At 47.5% G+C, this 14,078-nt stretch overlaps 1 protein-coding gene across 2 annotated transcripts in view; it reads left to right on the forward strand.

Annotated features, from left to right (window-relative positions):
• The window catches only part of Apba1 (amyloid beta precursor protein binding family A member 1), a 70,407-nt gene that overhangs the window by 48,656 nt on the left and 7,673 nt on the right, over nt 1–14,078 (forward strand). Inside the window, exons 5-9 of one of the 2 annotated variants that reach the window (XM_005352073.3) lie at nt 77–109; nt 1,091–1,177; nt 2,173–2,358; nt 4,654–4,833; nt 7,112–7,324. In XM_005352073.3, coding sequence (XP_005352130.1) covers nt 77–109; nt 1,091–1,177; nt 2,173–2,358; nt 4,654–4,833; nt 7,112–7,324 — 699 coding nt within the window. The remainder of the gene's footprint in view (nt 1–76; nt 110–1,090; nt 1,178–2,172; nt 2,359–4,653; nt 4,834–7,111; nt 7,325–14,078) is intronic. The other variant, XM_013348075.2, reaches the window with a different exon arrangement.

A 14,078-nucleotide genomic window follows, 5' to 3' on the forward strand; every position in this document is an offset into this window, starting at 1 on the left:
GCCCCTGAGCAGTGCTAGCGTGTCAGTTCCTCTTTTCTAACTTTTCTCCTGTCTCTGTTTGTTCCATGCTAAGCAGACGGCCCAGAAATTAGCCAAAAGCAGGAAGAAGGTGCAGTACAAACAACTTCATCACTTGGTGTTACGCCTGTCCTTTTCTTTTACGTTTTGCCTTTTTATGATTTCGTGTTTTTGTTTTCTGCATCCAGCAAGTTTTTGTTCCAATTTCGTTTTGAATCGCTCCATAAGCCAGCCTTTCTCCAAACTTAGTTGCCTCAAGTGGCCATTTTCTGTTGCTCATTTGGTCATTTCACTTCAGAGGAACGACAGGGAGCAGATTGGAAATGCTAAATGAATCCTCTAGTGTGGAAGCTGCAGCCATGCAGGAGCAATGATGTGGCAGGGACCTGGGACTACCCAATTGCAGTACATTTGATTTGAGGATTTCTCAGATTGCTGGATGCAAAAACAGAAAACTCGCTAATAACCACACATGTACAGGGTTCAGCCCTAAACGAGTCAGGCTGCCCTTTGGGATTGCAGAGCTTCTAGGTATTTGTAAATTACTCCGAGGATGTGAAACATTGGGGCTCTTTTGGAATGGGGTGGCTGCAGGAGCAGGCAGCTGCTTCTGTTGCTGTGGTGATGTATGAACATGAAAACCCTCTTACCAGAACCGCATCCAGTAGCTTTGTTTGTGCCTACTACAGACCTTGCCCGCCATCAACTCTGACAGGGTAAACTGAGTGACCATTCCAAGGTCACTATGAGTTAGCTGCTCTTACTCTTTAACCCCCAAAACCTTTGCAGAAAGGGTCAATTGTCACCATGTCAGATTAATCTGTTGCAGTGACTGCCGCTGTAAGGCAGCAGCAGAGGGGACTCCACATTTCCCCTGTAACATAGAGATGCTAACTCTTGCCCGTGTGTCCATCCTCTCTGTAGTACCTTCAGCTTTGGCAATTTAACCCTTGAGTCTGTGTTGCCGTTCTGGTGACTGTGTCTTGGTAACCCAGTGTGTGAGCTAACCTTTTCCCATGCCCCTGGGTTCAGGTAATATAATAAAACTTCTTTTGATGCACTTTCTTCTTAGGCTCCTGAAGGTGAATCTCAGCCAATGACTGAGGTGGATCTCTTCATTTCTACGCAGAGGATCAAAGTACTGAATGCAGATACACAGGTACTGGCTTGCTCCCACCTTTCTCAGGGGTGAAGGTCAGTGGGGTTATTCTAACATAGACTCCCCTGACTCTAAAGTGGCTTTCCCCTGGTGTTGGACTGCTGTAACTTGTGTGCTGGGTTCTGGAAACCTGACTGGGCAACAAGGGAATTAAGAAAGGAGGTACACACATACAGAACAGCTGGGATTGGTGGGCCAGGCGCTCTGATGCAGATGAACCAGCAGCAGCCTAGAAACTCGGTGTGTTTATTTTCTACATCTGAACAAGGAAGCAGCAGAAAGTTCTTAGGGGAGCAGTCCCAGGCTGTAAACACTGGGGAGGGCAAAGCTGGGTTCTACATTCTCTGCTCGTATTTTGTCAACATTGACACATGGACCAGAAGGCTTTGCCATCCCCCTGGATCTGAGATATTAGGATCTTTGATGTAGCTGTGCTCATGGCAGTGATACACATTCACTCGGGGCTCCAGTCAAAAACAAAGAACTTGGTTCACAAAAGGCTGATGCAGGTAAGACTGTGGCTAATTTCTTCAAGCACAAAGGAAAATGCAGAATGTGTGTTGTCTGTCATTCAAATAAGTTCTCTGGGAGGAGGGACTCACTAGCCTTAAGGAATTCTATTTAAAAGTGTACAGCATACAAGTGTGCACATGCGCGCGCACACGCATGCACACGCGCGCGCGCGCGCGCACACACACGCGCACACACACACACTGGCATTTAGATTTTATCTTTTCAGCTTCACCACCAGAAATTCTACACGGTGTAAAATGTTTAATATTTTTTTTCTTTTTCTCCTGAACATATCTTCTCTTCTTCACTGGCCAAGGAAAATGCCTCAGGCCTGGGAGTGGGATTCAGAGGTCTGGCAGTGAGAGCCTTGTCCTGGCCCACCCCAGCTGGGTTCCATCCTCAGCCTGTGTGAGAAAAGAAGATACCATCTCCTAAATTATCACGTCCTACGTGCCACTCACCTGCCTGTCCCTCACCTCTAGGAGCCTATGATGGATCACCCCCTGAGGACCATTTCCTACATCGCAGACATTGGGAACATTGTCGTGCTGATGGCCCGCAGACGGATGCCCCGTTCCAACTCTCAAGAGAACGTGGAGGCTTCTCACCCATCCCAGGATGGAAAAAGACAGTACAAGATGATCTGCCATGTCTTTGAGTCTGAGGACGTAAGGCTGCCTTCCCCAACCTCCTCTGGGTGACCTCAATAGTCACTAGGTAGCCAGTTTCTCAGGACCTGAGTCAGTCTGGCTCATCATACAGTAAACATATCTATTGAGCACCTGCTGTATGCCAGGCACTGTTCTAGAACTGCAGATGTAGAGCGTTACTCTATGCAGACTAAAGGGGTAGAAGATAGAGTAAATCAGACATGGGGAGTGCTTTGCTGAAATACAAGATGGGGTCAGTGCATAGAGGATAGGGCTAGTTCAGGTAGGCTGTTCGGCATAATACATTTTTTTCTTCAAGGAGGTGACATTTGTGCAGAGACTTGAATAAAATGAGAAATAGCAAGTGCAAAGGCCCTGAAGCAGGAGAGTGCCAAGTTTGCTTGGGGAGGAAGAGCCAGCAGCTTTGAAAGAGAAAGACCCAGATTGCCAGTCTAAGCAGGTCTTCATGGCACCAGAGTGTTTGCAGAGAAAAGTTCGGAGCTATATAGAACTGTCCTGCTATCACAGTTAGTGTCCCTGTTCCTCACAGCCCAAGGATAGGAGCATCACCCCCTAGGTCCAGACCTTATGAAAATGTTCCCTGGTCGGTAGCAATCCAGGATTCCTGACCCCATTCCCACAGGAGGTGAGGTCAAATGAAGACAGATGTGATCACGGAGAGGCGCCCCTTCATCCACGGTGGCTCTGCATGGCACTAGCTCCTGACCTCCCCGGGCACCGTCCCTTCTGGGACTTGCTTACCTAGCTGCAAGAAATTTCCCTCCTCAAGAAGTGAGGAGGCCAAGGCAGACCAGGAAGCCAGGAGATGCTGACACTGATCTTCAAGCCTTAAGCAGCAATGCCTCTTCCTGACTCCCTTTGCACTGTGCTCTAGGGCTGTGGCAGGATGCAGCACAAGAGAAATAAGTGGGGCCGGGAAAGTTCATGAATAAAATTGTAGAATCTTTAGGCTCCTGGTTCCTGCAGTCCAGAAAAGGCTCACCAGCCTGTAGGGTCCCCGTAGGACCCCTCCTACCTCCATCTAGCATAGAGTTTATAAGAAGGGCTTTCTTCCTCTATTTTTTTAGCTCCACTAGAGAAGAGCAGAAAGATCCTAGTGACTTCATTTTCATTATAATCTGGAGCAAGTGTATTGTTCCCTAGCTGAGGGATGAGCTGGGCTGGGCTGGGGTCACCCCACCCCGTGAACAAGCAGGTACAGGGTGCCTGTGTATGCACAAAGACCAAAAGAGGATGTTGGGTACATCCGCCCTCACTTTTCCACCTATGCCTCTGAGGCAGGGTCTCTGCCACAGTCAGGGGTTCACATTTTCTCATTTAGGCTGGAAGTCGGCAGGCTTTCTACCTCTGCCACCCTCTTGAAGCTGAAATTATAGACATGCACAGCTTGCTACATTAATGGTAGAATTTTAGTCCAGTCCTCATGGTTATTCAGCAAGCACTCTTAGCCACTGAGCCATGTCTTCAATTCCCTTTATTTTCTACAAAATAATTTATAGCCATAAGTATAATGAAAAAGGAAAAGAGGTTCAGATAAAGTCATGATACTTTAAATGTGTGGACTCGGCCATTCCAAACAGTAGCATGAAGCAGCCAGAGGTTGGCATCTGCTTACTTAAGCTTGGCTGTGAGAACTGTACTGTATTTGATGCAATACTGTAGATACTCTCTACTCGGCATTTCGGAGGGTCAGGCAAGAATGCATACCTGTAAACACAAGCGGAGTCTCCATGTGCCACTGACAGGGATGTGATCATTGACAACTCGTGCCATGGCCACAAATGACGTGGGTGATTTTGAAAGATGTGAAACTTACTTATAAAATCCCAAAGGACCAGCTTCCTTCACTTTGCATAGTATTATTCTTAAAATGTGCAGGGTAGCCAGGGCCACCCAATGAGTCCTTGAATTTAAACAGAAACCAGAATCTAGTCATGGATACAGTGATTAGAAAGAAACAGGTGTTAAATATAATCAATGTCCAGTGAGATATTCAAAAGTTATACCGGATGTAGAATGAATTTGTCATTGCATATTGTCCTTTTTATAGTAAGATGTCCAGAATCTCTGACTCCTGTCTACTGAGTGCCAATGACCCCCTTATGGGTACAGTCATAAGAAACATACTGATTTTTGTTTTCAAATAGCTCCTGGTAGGCACTGGTGCCCTGATATAGAATGGCTGAGTGGCCTGCTATTTAGAACCCTCAAATGCCACAAGGAATCTTCCAGGGGCACATGTGCCAGGAACTCCCCCATTCACTGCTGTCTTCCCCTATGCTGCCGCTATAGGCCCAGCTGATCGCACAGTCCATAGGGCAGGCATTCAGTGTGGCGTACCAGGAATTCCTCAGGGCCAACGGGATTAACCCGGAAGACCTCAGCCAGAAGGAGTACAGTGACCTGCTCAACACCCAGGACATGTACAACGATGACCTGATCCACTTCTCCAAGTCGGAAAACTGCAAAGATGTAGGTACTTCCCAGGACTTGTTCCCAGGCTGAGCCAGCGGGCTGGGGTCCTATCAGGTTGGGCAGCCCTGCTGTGGAAGGAGAGGCCGGAAACGGTGGTATTGGCAGGGCATTCTGTGGCTCCTCCCAGGGGACCCTGTCATCAAGTACTTTGGAAAACAAGGATAAGTGATAGGCTGCACATCCTCTACCCCTTGAGGGAATTCTATAGGTGTGGGTACAGGGCCTGACGTCTGTCCTTACAAAGCCCATGATCTGGGAAAGGGACCTGAAAATGACCAGTGGTGTGTCAGCTTAAGCACTGATCAAAGACAGCTGCGCTTGGCAAAACAGAGATCACGTGATCATGCGATAGGCACTCTCCCTCTGATGTTCCAGACTGAGCTCCACAGGAGTGTCTGGAGGGAGACAGGGTCAACCAAGGTGGTCTGGAGTTGTAGGTCATTGCCATATTCAGGGGCAATAGCGAGTGGAGGGGTAAGGAGCAGTAACAGAGTGCTGGGACATCAGGAAGGAGGTGACTCAATCGGAGCAGCAAGTAAACACAGAAGAAGAGAAACAGTGTACCAATTTGAAAATCCAGAAATATTTTATCCTCCAGATAAAAAGAACTTTGAATAAGAATGTGGGCTTTGGACCCGTTAGATGTCTTGAGTCAGGCTCCTTGGATCACAGCCTAGAAGAGGATTCCTGATCAAGAGGTCCAATGGAAGCCTGCACTAAGAGCAAATGGGGAGTGGAGGGGGTACTGAGGAGGAGTATGGTCTTGCTGGCCATGACCTTCCTTCTGAAACACAGGGCAGGAGACCTGAAGGTAGGTGTACCCTCTGTCCCATACTGACCTGGAATGGGCAGGGATACATTCACTGACTAGGGCTGCCATTGTAGCCCCAGAGGCTAGGCAGCTCCAGCAACAGACAGGAGTTGCCTTTTGGTTCTAGGCTGAAGTGCAAGGTTGAAGTGTTGGTAAGCCTGAGTCCCAGGGGCTGGGAAGAAGGGCTGTGTTCACACCTCTCTCCTTGGCTCTCAAATGGCCTCTTCTCCTCATGTCCTTGTGTCACCTCCCATGTGCCCAGAAGAGCAACAGTCACAGTGGATCGGAGCACGCTCGAATGTCCTCAGTTTAGCTGGGTTGCTCAGTTTACCTTTGCTCCATGTGGAGGCACTAAGATTAGAACCGCAGCACAGGAATATAGATATGGGGAACACTCCAGTGTCCCACTCTGCTGTGGGAGATGCTTCAGGGAAGGGGCCCGCTGCTCCCTGAGCTGCTGGGAGGAGAGGGCAGCATCTACAACAGTAGCTTTGCTGGCTCCCAGTACATACACATCAGACTCCACTGGATGCTTCCAAAAGGGTCTTTCCGTGGCCTCTTTGCACACCTCCATATATATAGGTGTCCAGTCCTACCACTTGCTTCTGCACCAGCCACCCAAGGTCACAAACACACCCTGTATGTCTGGGATCTGTTCTTCCTGTGTGCACCACAGCCTTTTGGCCATGGCAACTTCAGCGTCAGTCTGTTTCCTCTCCTTCTGCCTTGCCTAGTGCTTCATGTATTTATCACTCCCAACTCTTGAATACTGGAAATACTTTGCAGAGCATTGTGGGATAAGAAAACCTGTGCATAGAACCCAAAGCCATTTGTGGATTAGTGTAACAGGCCACCAAAGCTCTCACTACATAGGACAACTGATGTTTTAAAACAGAAAAGCGTGGTGCCCCTTGTATTTGTGTGTGAGGCCACATTGGTCATATGAAATGAGGGTGAATTCCAGGGTCTAGATGGGGGATTGTGTGTGAAGTGGTTTCCTACAGACTCCAGATGCCACAGAGTGTAGAGAAGACAGGAACCCACCTGGACTGGCATCCTCCAAGAAGCATTGAAGAGCCATCCTAATTAGTCTTAATAATAAAAACCCAAAGTCAGATATCGAGGTAAAAGATATCTAAGATACCTAAGAAGCAAAGGACCAGCTACAGTCACCTCTTAGCTCGCTAACTGCTCAGACCAAAAGGGGGCCAAACTCCTGCCTCCACCCCACCTTACCACTTCCTGTCTGTCTGTACAGACCTCCAGACTTCTATGGTTAACTCGTGGCTAGCTCCACCCTCTGATCTCCAGGCAAGTTTTATTTGCCAGAACACAACATGCTACAACAAAGTATCTCTTTTCCCCACAAGGGGGGGGAGGGGGGAATGAGGGGAGGGGACCAGATCTGATACCTGTCCCATACAGCTGCTGATAAGAGCTTTCTACATATTTTTCTTTTTCCAGGTTTTCATAGAGAAACAGAAAGGAGAAATCCTGGGAGTTGTGATTGTAGAGTCGGGCTGGGGATCCATTCTCCCCACTGTGATCATTGCCAACATGATGCACGGAGGCCCCGCCGAGAAGTCAGGGAAGCTGAACATAGGGGACCAGATCATGTCCATCAACGGCACCAGCCTGGTGGGCCTGCCCCTGTCCACCTGCCAGAGCATCATCAAGGTACCTAGGTGTGAGCAAACCTTGTCGGTTGCCATCCCGTCCTCAGTATGTGTGAACATGTTTAGCCAGGCCCTGAGGAAGACCCAGCTACAGACGGTATGGACTTGTATTCAAGGCAGCTAACCCTCAAGTTACAGTTATAACCTTCTCCATAGGTCTGAGTCACAATGTATGAGGCTTACATAACACCTGCAACCAATCCAATGCCCATCATAGGTATAACTCATCAGTTACCTCAGCTCTTCCCACGTAACCCAGACTCAGCCCCAGCAGGATTTCCCTTAGCTCTGTAACCCAAATACTCCTCTATAGCCAGCCAGATAAATGCATATGCAGAGGACCTAGGTCAGTCCCATGTAGATTCCCTGGTTGTTGGTTGAGTCTCTCTGAACCCCTGTGGGCCCAGATTAGTTGGTTCTATGGGTTTTCTTGTGGTTTCCTTTATCCCTCTGGCTTCTACAATCCTTCATCCTCCTCTTCCAGAGGACTCTCCAAGCTCTACCTAATATTTGGCTGTGGGTCTCTGCTTCTGTTTCCATCAGTTGTTGGCTGTGGTAGTTTGAATGTTTTTATCCCCCATAATCTCACAGGGGATGCACTATTAGGAGGTGTGGTTTTGTAGGAGAGGGTATGGCTTTGTTGGAGGAAGTGTGTCACTGTAAGGCTTCCTATACTCAGGATACCACCCAGTGTCTCATTCAACTTCCTGTGGCCTGCATATCAAGGTGTAGCCAGCACTACATCTATCTACATGTGGGCATGCTTCCCACCGTGATGATAATGAACTGAACCTCTGAAACCCCAATTAAATATTTTCCTTTTAAGAGTTGCCATGGCCATGGTGCCTCTTCACAATAGAAACACTAAGGCACTGGGGGAAGACGCTCTGATGATAGTTGGGCGAGGCACCAGTCTATGAGAATAGCAGAATATCATTAGGAGCCATTTCATTGAGTTTTGTTTTTGCTGGTTGTGTTTAGTTCTATCCTAGGTCTCTGTGGTATCTCACCTCTGGTTCTCAGCCCTCAGGGGCGAGGTGCCTCTCAGGGTATAGGTCTCTAGCTGGGCCACTCATTAGTTGGTCATTCCCCTAATTCCTGTGCTATCTTTACACCCAGCACATTTTGTAGGCAGGACAAATTATAGGATGAAGGGTTTGTGACCGGGCTGATGTCTCAGTCCCTCCCCTGGAAGTCTTGCCTATTACAGGAGATAGCTGGTTCAGGCTCCATGCTCCCCATTGCTAGGAGTCTTAGCTAGAGTCACCCTCATAGATTCTTGGGAGTTTCTATTGCTCTAGGTTTCTAGGTCATCCCTGGCGACGCCCCCAGATTCCAGCCGTCTGTCCCAGTACTCTCTCCTTCCATCCTCCCCCAACCTGATCTCTTCTGCTCCCATCCCCATTCCTCCTTTCAGGCCCCTCTCTCCCCCCACCCATTGGCAATATCCATTCTCTTTCCCCTCACAGTGAGAGTCATGCATCCCCCTTAAGTTCTCCTTGTTGCTTAGCTTCTCTTGGTCTGTGGGCTGTAGCATGTTTCTCCTTTGTGGCTAATGTCCACTCATGAGTGAGTACATACCATATTCATTTCTCTGGATCTGGATACCTCACACAGGATGATCTTTCTAGTTCCATCCTTTTTTAACATCTGAGTAATACTCCATTATATAAATGTATCACAATTTCTTTATTCATTCTTCAGTTGAGGGCCATCTATGTTGTTTTCAGTTTCTGGTTATTACAAATAAGCTGATATGAATATAGTTGTGCAAGCATTGACAGAGGAGACAACTTCCTGAACAGAACACCAGTAATACAGGCGCTAAGATAGATAATTAACAAGATGGGACTTCATGAAACTGAGTAGCTTCTATAAGGTAAAGGACACTGTCAAAAGGATAAAACAACAGCTTACAGAATGGGAAAACATCTTCACCTAACCCACATCTGACAGAGGGCTAATATCCAAGGAATTCAAGAAACTAGGCATCAAAATAAAATAAATAATTCAATTAAAAATGGGGTACAGGTCTAAACAGAATTCTCAACAGGGGAATCTCAAATAGCCGAGAATCACATAAAGAAATATTCAACATCCTTAGCCATCAGGGAAATGCAAATCATTAGGCAATGTTGTCATTTTCCAAACATCGCAGAGTAATTAGACAGTTTAGGTCAGTCACCTGAAGTGGCCTCTTGGTAAAACCAAGAGAGACAGTAATTGTAGGACCCACGAGAGGGCTGCCAGCATAACACAGCATACTATCTTACTGTTAATGTTGTGTTTTAATGAGTACACCCTAAAATGATGATATAAATACAGTGTAATAAATATATTTAACCTAGTACAGCACTGATCCTTGCTGCTTGTGTAGCCAGTATGACACTATAGCATCCATGGCCCCAGAACATGTAAGTCTATGGGACCATACCTATTCAAACCACCCCATTTTACTCCCTGGCTCCCATAGTCTCTTCACAGCAATAGAAATGCTAAGACACCTGTAGGTGGAGATCATTTCCCAAGCACCCAGACTCAAACAATAGCACAGAAACTATATTAATTACAACACTGTTTGGCCAATAGCTTAGACGTAGTTTTAGCTAACTCTTATGTCTTAAATTAATTCATTTCTATTAATTTCTATTAATCTGGGGCCTACTGGTAAGGTTCTGGCTGGTGGCTGGTGTCTTTCTCCTTCAGCAGCTACATGGCATCTCCCTGACTCTGCCTACTTTCTGTCTATCTCTCTCCCTGACTCCACCTCCTTTCTCTATATATCTCTGTTCAGATTTCCCACCCGGCTTTACTAAGTCACTGGCCAAAACAGCTTCTTTAATAACCAATTGTAATAAAATATATTCACAGCATACAGATCTGTCTAGTTGACTAAGATCCCTGTGCAGCACATGGCTGGACAGTGATGATGAGATCAGAAAAGCTGTCTAATGCAGAGAGTCACTCAGATATGTTTATTTGGACCTTTGTTGGGCACTGAGATGAACCCTGGAGAATCCAATCATGTACAAGATATGTACATTCCTGGAAAGATGTGTAGCAGCATAGAGGTAAAAGGTTGCAAGAGTTTAGGAGTGGAAACATTTGATCTTGAAAGTTTAATTTGACTTTGAAGGAATTAAAACTTAGGTTTGTATCAAGAAGGACAGTGGTATTCAGAAGTGTCTGCTTGAATTGAGCAACAGTCGGTTGGCATTGAGTCAAGGGGAAGAACTCAGCCTGACCTGCAGGGTTGATCTGGTGTTGTCATGGTGACCTCTACTGAAGAGCAGGACCTCTGCCCACTGGCCTGCCCCTCCCTTCTCTCCCCTGAGGTTACTTGTGTGTGCATGTGAGATGCATGTGAGAACTGCAAGGGGTTGTGTGGCCCAGACAGTGGGTAGGTCCTCAACCAGGAGCTAGGCCTAGCAAGAAGAGGTGACTGGCCCCACAGTTACAGAAGCCAAGGGCTGTGCACCCAGCACTAACCCTTAGAGGGTGCTCACTGAACTCATGCCTCCAGTTGCTCATGAACTTCTATGCAATGGGTACTGTTAGCACCCACTGCATGAGTAGGAAACTGAGGCACAGAACAGCAGTCACACAGCTGGCCCCTGGAGACACATCAGCCAGTAAAAGAGACACCCCCGAGACACCACCCGCCTCTGTCCAGGGAGGGTGTCTGTGCAAGTGGAAATCCTCAGCCAGAGGTAATATTGCATGCTCCAGAAGCCTGAAGATGCCTTGGCTAGCATGAAGATGGTACTAGAGGCACAGCCTACAGTGCAGAGGACAGCACCCTCCACAGCCAAGACCTACCCAGCCACAGGAGTCGATAGTGCCAGTCTTGAGGCTCTGTGTATGGAGTGCAGAGCTCAGATGTGAGGGAGAGATATTGGTGAGTGAAACTGCTGAAGGTGACTTTATGTGCAGTTAACCAGGGTCCAGAAAGGCTATGGGATGGAGAGAAGGGTATTGTAGACTGCATATGCCCCTTTAAAGTACATGTTGAGGCCCTAATGCCAATAACTGTTGGGGGATGATTAGGTCTTAAGGGTGATGCTTTCATGAATTGGATCAGTGCCTTTATGCAAAGGACCCTACAGGGCTCTCTGCTTCTCTTCCTCTATGAAAGCAACCAGAATCCTACTGTCTGCAGCCCAGATGGCAGCCCTTACCACCTGACTGCCAGCACCCTGATCTCAGACTTTGGGCCAGCCTATTAAAAGTAACTTTCATTGATTGTAAGCCCAGTGTATATTTTGTCATGGAAACCCAAGCAGGAGGGGGAGAGAGAGAGAATATAAATGAGAGAAACTTGGGTGAAGGTGGGGATAGACCTCGGCTTAACAAGTAGGAAAGTCTGATAAGTCCCAATCTTATGTCAGAGCCTGACCTTCCCATAAGCCGTGCTTTACCTGAGACCCCAAGGCTCATGGTCCCCACCTGGCCATTCCATTAAACCCCACCTCTCCACTCACCCACCCACGTTGCCCTCTAATGATAGATAAGACGAGGGACCGTGGTGTCTATGAGGTCAGCCTGACCATCTTGACTGCTGCCTAGGGGCAGCTCTGTCCACAGATGACCAGCTCAAGGTGAAAGCGAAGCTTGCTCAAAGCTCAAAGCTTCCTGAAGAGCTGAACTTTGATGTCTGTAAACAAAATCTCCACAGACTGGGAAGACGAAAAGGCCATGTGATGATGAAAGAGACGAGTGCCACAGAGGGCCTGAGAAAGCTGCTGCCTGGATGGCTCCCTCAGCAGAGATGGGCACAGCAGGCAGGCCCAGCTAGAGCACTCGCCTGTCCCAAGATCCTCAGCTTGGAGCCGTGGCTTGTCTTGGCTGAGGGAACCCCAAACCAAACGAGGACTGGCATAGATACAGTGCCCTTGTTTACAGTTCTCTAGACATCACCCCACCTTGAGCCTGGACCTAGATGGATGCTCACACTGCTCCACCCCCAACCCCAGTCCCTGCAGGGAAATGTCCGGGCGTCAGAGCTTCACTGTCCTGCTGATCATTCAGTAGGTCCCTGTGCTGGCTACCCTACCCGACATCAGTCATTGCTTCCCACATTCACACAAGCCACCCAGGGATCCGGGTAAGGTGTCAGTTCTATTCCGACAAGTCTTAGATGGGACTCTGCTCTTCAGTAAACTCCTGGGGAAGTTGGCATTGCCAGTCTTCTGGCCTGGCTATTGAGGAACAGGAGTCTAAAGCAATATGTTCTGTATCTTGCCACTGCAATGCTAATGGGCCTTTCTTCTCTCAGATTGTAGGAAGTGGAATGTGTTTCTAGTTTCTAGTTCTAGTTCTGAATTCTTTTTTGCCTAGCTCTTACCTTCCCTGTTGTAACTCATTCCTAAAGCTTAGTAATTGGTAGACCAAGAACACTAGCATCTCTCTGCTCGTGCTCTTGCCTCCAAGTCCTTCCTTCTAGACTTCAGGTCCTTTTCCAACCCAGTGCCCGGCTTTCCTTTCCTTCTCAAGAGTATTGTGGGATTGTTCTTGTTGCTATAGATACCGCTCTGGCTTCTTCTCTTCACACCATATTTCTTAAATGGTTGCATCATTCACTGTTGTCATGGGGATGAAATGACCATTTATTTAATTGGCACCTCCAACAAAATGGCAGGTCAGAAATCTAAGTTAATGGGACCCAACTTGAAACACTGATTAGGGATAGCAGAGCAAATCATGCTTGGTCATTTCAAATTGCCATTTCTCAGGCCTTAATGCTGAAGCACATTTTCTCCAGGCTCAAAAGTTATTTTGCTGAGGAATCCAACAGGCATCTTAAATCAATTCACCAGAGCCATGTGAAATTCATAGGTAACACTGGGGAAATTGTTTCATTCTCATGCTTTTTGGTATATTCTATAAGATCTTCAGGATTGCCTGGGCGGTTAGCAGGTGCGAGCATTTAAACACATGGCTTTGTGTGATGGACCATGATTCCTGTCACAGTGTTTTCCACAAATTCCTGCTCTGCAGAGGATGTGGGGGGACTCCAGCACCTCTGTTCCTGCCTCAGTCCTGACACACACTCTGTGTGTTCTCTCTCAGCCTCTCGTGCTCCCACCAGTTCCAGGAGACCTGGAGAATCTTACTCCTACCAGTGTCCAGTGCCTAACCCATTTATTGCTATATAAGTGATTTAAGTGAACAAAATGAGGAGGTGTTCAAGGAAAAATGTAGTGTGTTCATAGCCAAGGTCCAGCCTGCCTCACTTCTCCTACCTGCTCTGATCTTGTGGAATGAGTCCGAGTTTTGAAGTCTGGTGGCTGAGTTCAGTGTCATGGGTTAAGGCATTTAGGAAGATGTATATAGAAACTGAACCTGGCAGAGACCTCAGTGTCAGCATGTAGAAAAAGTGGAGAAATTCAGGTAGAGCAAGTGCCTACGAGCCCCACTGCATATGGTAGCGAAAATAGGACCTGAGCTCATATCTGAGGACACCAGCACTGTCCTCCTCACCTGGCCATGCTTGTCCCACTTCTGGAAGCAGAAAGCCAGACCTTCTCTCTGTCTTATCAGACTTGCTGCCAACACAAGGTCCAACTCTGTCACTGGCATCTCCATCATCCACGGCATTGAAAATACTGTCCCTTCACTAGGGGCTCCCTAGCCTGTTTCCAACCACTGGGGACACTGGTGATGCCAATGTGAGTATGAGCATCAAGTCACATGTCACTCTATCTCTAAGAGATGTCCCAAATCCTTGCCCCCTCAAATTGCTAAATTGCTTCTCT

The sequence above is a fragment of the Microtus ochrogaster genome, chromosome 8, assembly GCF_000317375.1.
Source record: "Microtus ochrogaster isolate Prairie Vole_2 chromosome 8, MicOch1.0, whole genome shotgun sequence".
NCBI lineage: Eukaryota > Metazoa > Chordata > Mammalia > Rodentia > Cricetidae > Microtus > Microtus ochrogaster.